Source organism: Oncorhynchus kisutch, unplaced genomic scaffold, assembly GCF_002021735.2.
Source record: "Oncorhynchus kisutch isolate 150728-3 unplaced genomic scaffold, Okis_V2 scaffold3983, whole genome shotgun sequence".
Taxonomy (NCBI): Eukaryota; Metazoa; Chordata; class Actinopteri; order Salmoniformes; family Salmonidae; genus Oncorhynchus; species Oncorhynchus kisutch.
The window spans coordinates 192,263-205,574 of NW_022265928.1; the positions used below are offsets into that span (position 1 = coordinate 192,263).

The 13,312-nt window shown below is 42.6% G+C and overlaps 3 protein-coding genes across 3 annotated transcripts in view; 1 reads left to right on the plus strand and 2 right to left on the minus strand.

Moving 5' to 3' along the window:
- Positions 1 to 13,312, plus strand: part of LOC109886068 (ELKS/Rab6-interacting/CAST family member 1) — a gene marked incomplete at its 3' end in the record, with an annotated part of 138,741 nt that overhangs the window by 95,851 nt on the left and 29,578 nt on the right. The gene's annotated exons all lie outside the window — the stretch shown is intronic.
- On the minus strand, positions 3,904 to 5,505 carry LOC116372978 (beta-1,3-galactosyl-O-glycosyl-glycoprotein beta-1,6-N-acetylglucosaminyltransferase 3-like). Its single transcript, XM_031821512.1, has 2 exons — positions 5,490 to 5,505; positions 3,904 to 5,181 (listed from the first exon to the last, which is right to left on the minus strand). Exons 1-2 carry the CDS (start codon positions 5,503 to 5,505, stop codon positions 4,220 to 4,222), a joined length of 978 nt encoding a protein of 325 aa, XP_031677372.1. The 3' UTR covers positions 3,904 to 4,219.
- Positions 8,062 to 10,379, minus strand: LOC116372979 (beta-1,3-galactosyl-O-glycosyl-glycoprotein beta-1,6-N-acetylglucosaminyltransferase 3-like). The gene has a single exon (XM_031821514.1). It carries the CDS (start codon positions 9,728 to 9,730, stop codon positions 8,378 to 8,380), a length of 1,353 nt encoding a protein of 450 aa, XP_031677374.1. The 5' UTR covers positions 9,731 to 10,379; the 3' UTR covers positions 8,062 to 8,377.

Below are 13,312 nucleotides of genomic sequence, written 5' to 3' on the forward strand. Positions count from 1 at the left end.
AGGAACGTTTTCCCAGCAAACCAAAATTGATTCTGTGAAAGTTCACCTTTAAAAATGGCACCCGATATAATTAGAGACGTTTGATATGGTCCCCCCTGGTTTATTTTATATCTCTATGGGTTAGTTACTGTAGAAGGTTAAAAAGGACACATCAAATTCCTGATTCACCATACTGCCATGGCTATATAGTGAACAAAAATAAGATAGCTTCCCTCGTGGAACAGACGAAAACAAACCTGGTTTGGGAACCAAACATTGCAGCTTCAAACCCAACATGTGCAGATTGTAAACACATGATGTGTATAAAATATGGTTGTGATTGTATGGTTACACTTAAATGCTGTTGAAATGTTCTGTGAATGAAATGAGAATGCCATGTGTCTCTATATAATCTACAAGACAGTCCTCAAATGTGAATTGTCATTAAATCTGGAGAGAAACTTCATGGGGTCGTATTCCAACCTGATTTAATTTGCATGCTGACAATGATGTGGTGATATTACGTAAAGCTTATATATATATCTATATAATATATTTTCTAAACGTTCTTGAAATGTTCAGAGGACCTCCAAGAAAATGTAAAATGTAGATTTCGTGAACACACTGTAAATGGAATACTATGTTTAACCTGAAACATATATGCTATGAACTTCTTACAACATTAAGGAATGTCCTGTGCAGCCTAACTTTGTATGAACCTGTCTCTTGTAATGTACCCACACTGTTCACACAATCTAATTAAATGTTCTGGGAACCTTTAAAGAACTCAAACGCTCTTCTGTCAACGTTCTTGCAACATCAGGGGAATGTTTTGTGTCCGCTGATACAGACATTATCTGAATGGCAGCGCACTGGACAGCTTTAGTGTTTTGGGAATCTCTTCTCAAGTTCCCACAATGTTCCCACAATGTTTTAGGAACTTTTAGGAATGTTTTAGGAACTTTTAAAGAACAAAAATGTGTTCTGGGAATGTTCTTGCCAATGTTTTTTTGCAACCTAATAGAAACATTTTAACAAGCAACACAACTGTGTTTTGGGAACATATCTCGTGTCATGTCCACACAATGTTCCCAATACCTAATGAAACATTCTGGGACCCTTTAAAGAACAGACTAAATGTGTTCTGGGAACGTTCTTTGTCACATCATGTTAATGTTTTTTTTGCACCGTAAAAGAAACATTTTAGAATCATCCAACTGGACAGTTTTTGTGTTTTGGGAACATATATTTTGTGGTGTCCCCACAATGCTCTCAGCAGACTGTTCCCACAACGTAGTGAAACATTCTGGGAACATTTCAAGAAGAGAATAAATGTGTTCTGGGAATGTTTTTGTAACATCAGGTGAATGTTTTATTCACCCTAAAATAAACATTGTAGATTTTTTTTTTAACCTTTATTTAACTAGGCAAGTCAGTTAAGAACAAGTTCTTATTTTCAATGACGGCCTACTGGGAAACAGTGAGTTAACTGCCTTGTTCATGGGCAGAACAACAGATTTGTACCTTGTCAGCGCGGTGATTCAATCTTGCAAACTTTCGGTTACTAGTCCAACGCTCTGACCACTAGGCTACGCTGCCGCCCCTCACAACTAGAATCATCCGCACAACTGGACAGTTTTTGTGTTGTGCATAACATATTCTCCCTCCACCCTTTGGTGGTATGGATAACTTGTAATTATGTCTCCAGAGAAACTTATATTCCGATAAAGGTCAGTTTTATTCAATTACTATAGGAGGAATGATGTGTTGATACTGATACAGAAACACTGAGGAAAGATTAAAACACTGAGGAAAGATCAACTATTTCTGTAGTATTAGTTAATTAATCAATAAGGCCCGAGGGGTTGTGGTATATGGGCAATATACCACGGGAACGACGCAACGTGGAGTGCCTTGACACAGCCCTTAGCCGTGGTACATTGGCCATATACCACAAACCCCCAAGGTGCCTTATTGCTATTATAAACTGGTTACCAACATAATTAGAACAGTAAAAATACATGTTTTGCCATACCTGTGGTATACGGTCTGATATACCACGGCTGTCAGCCAATCAGCATTCAGGGCTCGAACTACCCAGTTTATAGTAAGGTGTAACTAACTTTGTGTATAACAAAATGCTGTGTTCAGTTAGACTAGTCATTCCACTAGATGGTACTGCTGCTGTCATAAATATAGAGCACAGGAAGAAATGCATGTATGTCTGGAATATACAATCAGAACTACACAGTACCATCAGAACTACACAGTACAATCAGAACTACACAGTACCATCAGAACTACACAGTACAATCAGAACTACACAGTACAACCAGAACTACACAGTACAATCAGAACTGCATAGTACAATCAGAACTACACAGTACAATCAGAACTACATAGTACAATCAGAACTACGTAGTACAATCAGAACTACACAGTACAATCAGAACTACACAGTACAATCAGAACTACACAGTACAATCAGAACCACATAGTACAATCAGAACTACACAGTACAATCAGAACTACACAGTACAATCAGAACTACATAGTACAATCAGAACTACGTAGTACAATCAGAACTACGTAGTACAATCAGAACTACACAGTACAATCAGAACTACACAGTACAATCAGAACTACACAGTACAATCAGAACTACACAGTACAATCAGAACTGCATAGTACAATCAGAACTACACAGTACAATCAGAACTACACAGTACAATCAGAACTACATAGTACAATCAGAACCACATAGTACAATCAGAACTACACAGTACAATCAGAACTACATAGTACAATCAGAACTACACAGTACAATCAGAACTACACAGTACAATCAGAACTACACAGTACAATCAGAACTACATAGTACAATCAGAACTATACAGTACAATCAGAACTACACAGTACAATCAGAACTACACAGTACAATCAGAACTACACAGTACAATCAGAACTGCATAGTACAATCAGAACTACACAGTACAATCAGAACTACACAGTACAATCAGAACTACATAGTACAATCAGAACTACACAGTACAATCAGAACTGCATAGTACAATCAGAACTACACAGTACAATCAGAACTACACAGTACAATCAGAACTGCATAGTACAATCAGAACTACACAGTACAATCAGAACTGCATAGTACAATCAGAACTACACAGTACAATCAGAACTGCACAGTACAATCAGAACTACACAGTACAATCAGAACTACACAGTACAATCAGAACTACACAGTACAATCAGAACTACACAGTACAATCAGAACTATACAGTACAATCAGAACTATACAGTACAATCAGAACTACACAGTACAATCAGAACTACACAGTACAATCAGAACTATACAGTACAATCAGAACTACATAGTACAATCAGAACTACACAGTACAATCAGAACTACATAGTACAATCAGAACTACACAGTACAATCAGAACTACACAGTACAATCAGAACTACACAGTACAATCAGAACTACACAGTACAATCAGAACTATACAGTACAATCAGAACTACACAGTACAATCAGAACTACACAGTACAATCAGAACTACACAGTACAATCAGAAATATATCAAATACACTGAATGGATAAAACCTGTTGTTTCCATGACAGACTGACCAGGTGAATCCAGGTGAAAGATATGATCCCTTATTGATGTCACCTGTTAAATCCACTTCAATCAGTGTAGATGAAGGGGAGGAGACATGTTAAATAAGGAGTTTTGAGCCTTGAGACAATTGAGACATGGACTGTATATGTGTGCCATTCAGAGGGTGAATCTCCTTTGAACAGGGTTTGGTAGTAAGTGCCAGGCGCACCGGTTTGAGTGTGCCAAGAACTGCAACGCTGCTGGGTTTTCCACGCTCAACAGTTTGCTGTGTGTATCGACAATGGTCCACCACCCAAAGGACATCCAGCCAACCTGACACAACTGTGGGAAGCATTGGAGTCAACATGGGCCAGCATCCCTGTGGAACGCTTTCGACACCTTGTAGCGTCCACGCCCAGAGGATTTAGGCTGATCTGGGGGCGAAAGCGGGTGCAACTCAATATTAGGAAGGTGTTCCTAATGTTTTGTACACTCAGTGTATATTTAAAATAAAACCTACGTTACTGTATTTACAACCCTCTCTACAGTACCACCAGAAATATACAACATTTCAAAACATATTTCAAATAAATGCACATTAACATATTTACAACTTTTAACATTTCATAGTTTTTGTAAGATCCTCTCGGATTCCACTGTCCTTCGTGAAACACGGTATGTAGCTTTGAAGCGCAGGTGCGACTCCAGACACCTGATAGCCACATCATCCACCTCAGGGTCAAACTTGTTAGCGATGAGGTGGTGATGTTGTAGGAGCCACCTGAGATCTCCAGCCCCGTAGACACAAATGGACCTCCTGTAGACACCCGAGCAGGGTGGATATGGGGCTCCGTTCCTCACATCTCCTTCCAGGGAACGCCACTTCACAATGCGAGCAATGGCGTTCATGTCTGATTCATGGTACTTGATGTGCGGAGGGTTAGATCCTGGTACAGAGGGCATTCGCTGCAGGGTGGCCCACAGGTGTTCATCAGGACTATAGGTGTCCTTCTCCCACTCCAACAGCGCCTGGACCTCCTGAGACTCCATCACGTGACGGACAAAGGCCCTGGACACCAGGAAGTAGGCGTTGCCAGAAAACATGGGGGTGCTGATTGGAGGAGGGCTCTTCCTAATGTTCGTCTTGACCACCATGTTGCTGGTGATTTTGTGGTGAAACTGCCATCTGTTGTTTTTATAGTCGTCGGTGGTCTCTGACTCCATGCTGTTCCTACCGTTCTGCAGCTTGAGGGCCTGAACCATCTCAGCGTTGGTCTTAATGGGGAAGTCTGTTCCACAGGTGTTGATCAGGTACCTCCACTGGACAGGTGACTTCAGGAGATCCTCCATACAGTTCAGATCGGTCTGCACTCTGGACCAGGAGGCGTATACCACACTCTCTAACTTACTGGCCACAAACACATTAGACAGACAGGATACGATAGCCCTCACTGCCGTCCTGAAGGCCTCCGAGGACTTCTGGTCGATGTGGACGCAGTACACGTTCTGAGGAGTGTACAGGGCACGCAAGGAATGTCCTGTGCAGCCTAACTTTGTATGAACCTGTCTCTTGTAATGTACCCACACTGTTCACACAATCTAATTAAATGTTCTGGGAACCTTTAAAGAACTCAGAAACGCTCTTCTGTCAACGTTCTTGCAACATCAGGGGAATGTTTTGTGTCCGCTGATACAGACATTATCTGAATGGCAGCGCACTGGACAGCTTTAGTGTTTTGGGAATCTCTTCTCATGTTCCCACAATGTTCCCACAATGTTTTAGGAACTTTTAGGAATGTTTTAGGAACTTTTAAAGAACAAAAATGTGTTCTGGGAATGTTCTTGCCAATGTTTTTTTGCAACCTAATAGAAACATTTTAACAAGCAACACAACTGTGTTTTGGGAACATATCTCGTGTCATGTCCACACAATGTTCCCAATACCTAATGAAACATTCTGGGACCCTTTAAAGAACAGACTAAATGTGTTCTGGGAACGTTCTTTGTCACATCATGTTAATGTTTTTTTTGCACCGTAAAATAAACATTTTAGAATCATCCAACTGGACAGTTTTTGTGTTTTGGGAACATATATTTTGTGGTGTCCCCACAATGCTCTCAGCAGACTGTTCCCACAACGTAGTGAAACATTCTGGGAACATTTCAAGAAGAGAATAAATGTGTTCTGGGAATGTTTTTGTAACATCAGGTGAATGTTTTATTCACCCTAAAATAAACATTGTAGATTTTTTTTTTTACCTTTATTTAACTAGGCAAGTCAGTTAAGAACAAGTTCTTATTTTCAATGACGGCCTACTGGGAAACAGTGAGTTAACTGCCTTGTTCATGGGCAGAACAACAGATTTGTACCTTGTCAGCGCGGTGATTCAATCTTGCAAACTTTCGGTTACTAGTCCAACGCTCTGACCACTAGGCTACGCTGCCGCCCCTCACAACTAGAATCATCCGCACAACTGGACAGTTTTTGTGTTGTGCATAACATATTCTCCCTCCACCCTTTGGTGGTATGGATAACTTGTAATTATGTCTCCAGAGAAACTTATATTCCGATAAAGGTCAGTTTTATTCAATTACTATAGGAGGAATGATGTGTTGATACTGATACAGAAACACTGAGGAAAGATTAAAACACTGAGGAAAGATCAACTATTTCTGTAGTATTAGTTAATTAATCAATAAGGCCCGAGGGGTTGTGGTATATGGGCAATATACCACGGGAACGACGCAACGTGGAGTGCCTTGACACAGCCCTTAGCCGTGGTACATTGGCCATATACCACAAACCCCCAAGGTGCCTTATTGCTATTATAAACTGGTTACCAACATAATTAGAACAGTAAAAATACATGTTTTGCCATACCTGTGGTATACGGTCTGATATACCACGGCTGTCAGCCAATCAGCATTCAGGGCTCGAACTACCCAGTTTATAGTAAGGTGTAACTAACTTTGTGTATAACAAAATGCTGTGTTCAGTTAGACTAGTCATTCCACTAGATGGTACTGCTGCTGTCATAAATATAGAGCACAGGAAGAAATGCATGTATGTCTGGAATATACAATCAGAACTACACAGTACCATCAGAACTACACAGTACAATCAGAACTACACAGTACAATCAGAACTACACAGTACAATCAGAACTACACAGTACAATCAGAACTGCATAGTACAATCAGAACTACACAGTACAATCAGAACTACACAGTACAATCAGAACTACATAGTACAATCAGAACCACATAGTACAATCAGAACTACATAGTACAATCAGAACTACACAGTACAATCAGAACTACACAGTACAATCAGAACTACACAGTACAATCAGAACTACATAGTACAATCAGAACCACATAGTACAATCAGAACTACATAGTACAATCAGAACTACACAGTACAATCAGAACTACACAGTACAATCAGAACTGCATAGTACAATCAGAACTACACAGTACAATCAGAACTACACAGTACAATCAGAACTATACAGTACAATCAGAACCACATAGTACAATCAGAACTACACAGTACAATCAGAACTACACAGTACAATCAGAACTACATAGTACAATCAGAACTACGTAGTACAATCAGAACTACACAGTACAATCAGAACTACGTAGTACAATCAGAACTACGCAGTACAATCAGAACTACACAGTACAATCAGAACTACACAGTACAATCAGAACTACACAGTACAATCAGAACTACACAGTACAATCAGAACTACATAGTACAATCAGAACTACATAGTACAATCAGAACTACACAGTACAATCAGAACTACACAGTACAATCAGAACTACACAGTACAATCAGAACTACACAGTACAATCGGAACTAGACAGTACCATCAGAACTACACAGTACAATCAGAACTACACAGTACAATCAGAACTACACAGTACAATCAGAACTACACAGTACAATCAGAACTATACAGTACAATCAGAACTACACAGTACAATCAGAACTATACAGTACAATCAGAACTATACAGTACAATCAGAACTACACAGTACAATCAGAACTATACAGTACAATCAGAACTACACAGTACAATCAGAACTACACAGTACAATCAGAACTACACAGTACAATCAGAAATATATCAAATACACTGAATGGATAAAACCTGTTGTTTCCATGACAGACTGACCAGGTGAATCCAGGTGAAAGATATGATCCCTTATTGATGTCACCTGTTAAATCCATTTCAATCAGTGTAGATGAAGGGGAGGAGACATGTTAAATAAGGAGTTTTGAGCCTTGAGACAATTGAGACATGGACTGTATATGTGTGCCATTCAGAGGGTGAATCTCCTTTGAACAGGGTTTGGTAGTAAGTGCCAGGCGCACCGGTTTGAGTGTGCCAAGAACTGCAACGCTGCTGGGTTTTCCACGCTCAACAGTTTGCTGTGTGTATCGACAATGGTCCACCACCCAAAGGACATCCAGCCAACCTGACACAACTGTGGGAAGCATTGGAGTCAACATGGGCCAGCATCCCTGTGGAACGCTTTCGACACCTTGTAGCGTCCACGCCCAGAGGATTTAGGCTGATCTGGGGGCGAAAGCGGGTGCAACTCAATATTAGGAAGGTGTTCCTAATGTTTTGTACACTCAGTGTATATTTAAAATAAAACCTACGTTACTGTATTTACAACCCTCTCTACAGTACCACCAGAAATATACAACATTTCAAAACATATTTCAAATAAATGCACATTAACATATTTACAACTTTTAACATTTCATAGTTTTTGTAAGATCCTCTCGGATTCCACTGTCCTTCGTGAAACACGGTATGTAGCTTTGAAGCGCAGGTGCGACTCCAGACACCTGATAGCCACATCATCCACCTCAGGGTCAAACTTGTTAGCGATGAGGTGGTGATGTTGTAGGAGCCACCTGAGATCTCCAGCCCCGTAGACACAAATGGACCTCCTGTAGACACCCGAGCAGGGTGGATATGGGGCTCCGTTCCTCACATCTCCTTCCAGGGAACGCCACTTCACAATGCGAGCAATGGCGTTCATGTCTGATTCATGGTACTTGATGTGCGGAGGGTTAGATCCTGGTACAGAGGGCATTCGCTGCAGGGTGGCCCACAGGTGTTCATCAGGACTATAGGTGTCCTTCTCCCACTCCAACAGCGCCTGGACCTCCTGAGACTCCATCACGTGACGGACAAAGGCCCTGGACACCAGGAAGTAGGCGTTGCCAGAAAACATGGGGGTGCTGATTGGAGGAGGGCTCTTCCTAATGTTCGTCTTGACCACCATGTTGCTGGTGATTTTGTGGTGAAACTGCCATCTGTTGTTTTTATAGTCGTCGGTGGTCTCTGACTCCATGCTGTTCCTACCGTTCTGCAGCTTGAGGGCCTGAACCATCTCAGCGTTGGTCTTAATGGGGAAGTCTGTTCCACAGGTGTTGATCAGGTACCTCCACTGGACAGGTGACTTCAGGAGATCCTCCATACAGTTCAGATCGGCCTGCACTCTGGACCAGGAGGCGTATACCACACTCTCTAACTTACTGGCCACAAACACATTAGACAGACAGGATACGATAGCCCTCACTGCCGTCCTGAAGGCCTCCGAGGACTTCTGGTCGATGTGGACGCAGTACACGTTCTGAGGAGTGTACAGGGCACGCAAGAGCCGCTCAAACATCTCAATCTTGTCGTGGATGACCATGGAGTAGGCGATGGGGAACTCCTTCTCCTCCTGACTGAGAGGAACGGTGATGAACTCTCTTTCTGTGACGTACCTCTGACAATCCTGAGTCACGTTGTGGTAGAAGGCCTCTGACAGCAGCTGCTGTTTCTTCATGGTCTTCAGCAGGAGGTTGAGCTGATCCCTCTCCAGACCCTGCAGGTCTCCCTGGATGATGGCTGAGCAGGCCGGCAGGTCGGTAGCGTAGTCCGGGGGCAGGAGGTCCAGAACGGGGAGAGGACTCCTGTCAGAGCCCGGCGGGCGTCTGAGAGCGGCCCACAGGAGCAGAGAGACGGATCCACTCAGGAGGATCAGAGAGAAGTTCTTGAAGAATCTCTGAGACCTGGACAACCGAACAGAAGCCATGAATAGTCCGTATAATCTTTCCATGTCAGGGTTCTCCTCACAGAATGGAAGAGTTGCACTACGCCACCTTGTGGACTGGTTGCGCCACTGTCATTAAAAAAAACATTATTTGTAATCATTTAAGGCCTGTTACCACACCCGAATGGAGTATTTCTTTGCTTTAGAGTGCAGAAAATGTCCTCCATCCCGCTGTACTCAGTAGCACCTCTTTGTTAAAAAAGATCCCTGGGAGAACCCTGTATGTGGTATTGCCTTTGTGGTATTAGTATCTATCAACACCACAGCTGAGGAGGAGGAGTTGCACACTGCTGGGCAACAGAAGGATGTGTCTCACCAGCACCTCACAGCTCAAATAAATGGCACACACCTCTCACACACCTCTGTTTAAAAGGAAGAGGTGGAATCATTAACTCTAGTGGGCGTTGTCTGTGGGCATGGTGTAAACACTAGGCTACCCTGCCGTCCCTACACTCTAACCACTAGGCTACCCTGCCGTCCCTACACTCTAACCACTAGGCTACCTTGCCGCCACCATGTTAGGACTGCCAGGCATACAGTCCTAACATGGCTGAGCCTCTCACGTTAAACAGCTGTCTGTCCTCTAGGCCATGTTCTGTTACAATCTCCACCCGGCACAGCCAGAAGAGGACTGGCCACCCCACATAGCCTGGTTCCTCTCTAGGTTTTTTCCTAGGTTTTGGCCTTTCTAGGGAGTTTTTCCTAGCCACCGTGCTTCTACACCTGCATTGCTTGCTGTTTGGGGTTTTAGGCTGGGTTTCTGTACAGCACTTTGAGATATCAGCTGATGTACGAAGGGCTATATAAATACATTTTATTTTATTTGATTTAGCTTTGAGGCGTGGGTCAAAGCAGCCTCATAAACGTGTTGAGTCAGACGTTCACCTTGCCGTACACAGTTGAAATATCTCGCCCATACATTTTGAAATATCTAGCCCGTACATTTTGAAATATCTAGCCCGTACATTTTGAAATATCTAGCCCGTACATTTTGAAATATCTAGCCCGTACATTTTGAAATATCTAGCCCGTACATTTTGAAATACCTCGCCCGTACATTTTGAAATATCTAGCTCGTACATTTTGAAATATCTAGCCCGTACATTTTGAAATATCTCGCCCATACATTTTGAAATATCTCGCCCGTACATTTTGAAATATCTCGCCCGTACATTTTGAAATATCTAGCCCGTACATTTTGAAATATCTAGCTCGTACATTTTGAAATATCTAGCCCGTACATTTTGAAATATCTCGCCCGTACATTTTGAAATATCTCGCCCGTACATTTTGAAATATCTAGGTTTTTAAAGGACCATGGAAAAAAATGTCATACTACTGTCGTTGTCACAGTCCTATTGACTAACATGGTAGACCTCATATTACCAGACCACAACAACATCCCTCCGCTGCTTTGACCATTCACGTCAGATAGGCACATTATTTTAATATTGAAATCATTTTACTTCCGTTCCATGAAATCCTTCAACATTTCACAATGTCACCTTTATCCACACTTATCACGTCCTGGTGTGGTGCAGAGGAACAGGGTTAGATGACAGCTGTCCGTGGTTAAACATGGTGTTTTATCACATCCTGGTTGCAGGTTAATATCCGTGACAAACATCCTAGACTCATTTTCCAACTCGTACAGCAAACACAGCCAGGTCTCAAAGGCAGAGTTGAGGCTGAGATTAATTTTTATAAAATGTGTTAATGATTGATGTTGAACATCGGTGTTATGGAGCTCCGTTGATGTCAGATAGGTACATTATTTAAATATGGAAATAATTGAGTCCTTGTACATGTCACCTGTTTCCACCCGTTCAGAGCCATGTTTAAAAAAAAGTTTAGGTCAACTGACATCAAATAGGTAGTTAATATTAAAATCCTTTAAAATGTTATAATCTCACCTGTATGCTCATGTACTCATCTACAAACAGGCAGACAGACAGGCACACAAGGTTGAGTAAAAATATATCTATGGATCTGAATACAACATATAATGTTCTCTTAGATGGGTGACTGAGCTGTTCTGGACAGGCTCCGAGTAACATTTTGGTGTCCAAAGCCCTCTGAACACTGTAGGATCCCATGCATTATAATGGCACAAAGCCCTCTGAACACCGTAGGATCCCATGCATTATAATGGCACAAAGCCCTCTGTGAACACCGTAGGATCCCATGCCTTATAATGGCACAAAGCCCTCTGTGAACACCGTAGGATCCCATGCATTATAATGGCACAAAGCCCTATGAACTCCGTAGGATCCCATGCATTATATTGGCACAAAGCCCTCTGAACTCCGTAGGATCCCATGCATTATAATGGCACAAAGCCCTCTCTGAACACCGTAGGATCCCATGCATTATAATGGCACAAAGCCCTCTGAACACCGTAGGATCCCATGCATTATAATGGCACAAAGCCCTCTGAACACCGTAGGATCCCATGCCTTATAATGGCACAAAGCCCTCTGAACACCGTAGGATCCCATGCCTTATAATGGCACAAAGCCCTCTGTGGACTCCGTAGGATCCCATGCCTTATAATGGCACAAAGCCCTCTGTGAACACCGTAGGATCCCATGCATTATAATGGCACGAAGTCTCTCTCCGTTTCCACCCTCTCAGCGGAGCAGACTTGAAGTGTCAAGGTTTCAGAACCCCACATTTGCATAGGAGGTGACGTGTCACATTTTCTGGCCTAAAGACGGGTTAGTTGACAACGTTATAAAACACGAGATCGCCAGCTTGTATTCCTGGTCCAACGCTCTTACCACTAGGCTACCCTGCCGCCCCAATGAGGCCCCACTGGTCAAACGCTCTTACCACTAGGCTACCCTGCCGCCCCAATGAGGCCCCACTGGTCCAACGCTCTTACCACTAGGCTACCCTGCCGCCCAAGGCTGAGGAGATCTTATACGGTTTGTTCTATGAGATAATAGCAGTCAGTTAACACGACCTTTATGTATTATGAGGCTTGTTTTGATGACATAAATGCTCCAGAATTCACGAAAAGTGACATGATCTCTTGGAGATTATCTCGTAGAACAAAAGGTCTAAGCCTGTGAACCAAAGACCTTAGTTTAGGCGTTTATCCCAAAACCCTCCAAAAAAAACGCCATTTGTTTCCCCATAGCCTTTGTCCAACGAGCCACGGCGGAGTTAGTGCCTACAAAAAGACGCCATGACTGTGGCTCTCCATGGGGCAGAAGTCCGTGTGTTGTGATTCCAGATAGCTAGTAACATTGACAAGAAGCTGCCGTGTGGGGAATTGTACTGTAGGTGGCTCGTTTTGTCTCGTTTCGGGCTGGTTTCATCTTGTTCTTGACACCATGTCTCGTGTTGTCTGATGTCACGTCTATGCTAATAGAAAGGGTTGAGGGATGGAGAGAGAGAGGGAAAGAAAGCAGTGAGAGAAGGCAGTAGGCCAAAACTACAAGCTGTAACTGAGGCAGGAAGAACTACAAGCTGTAACTGAGACAGGAAGAACTACAAGCTGTAACTGAGGCAGGAAGAACTACAAGCTGTAACTGAGGCAGGAAGAACTACAAGCTGTAACTGAGGCAGGAAGAACTACAAGCT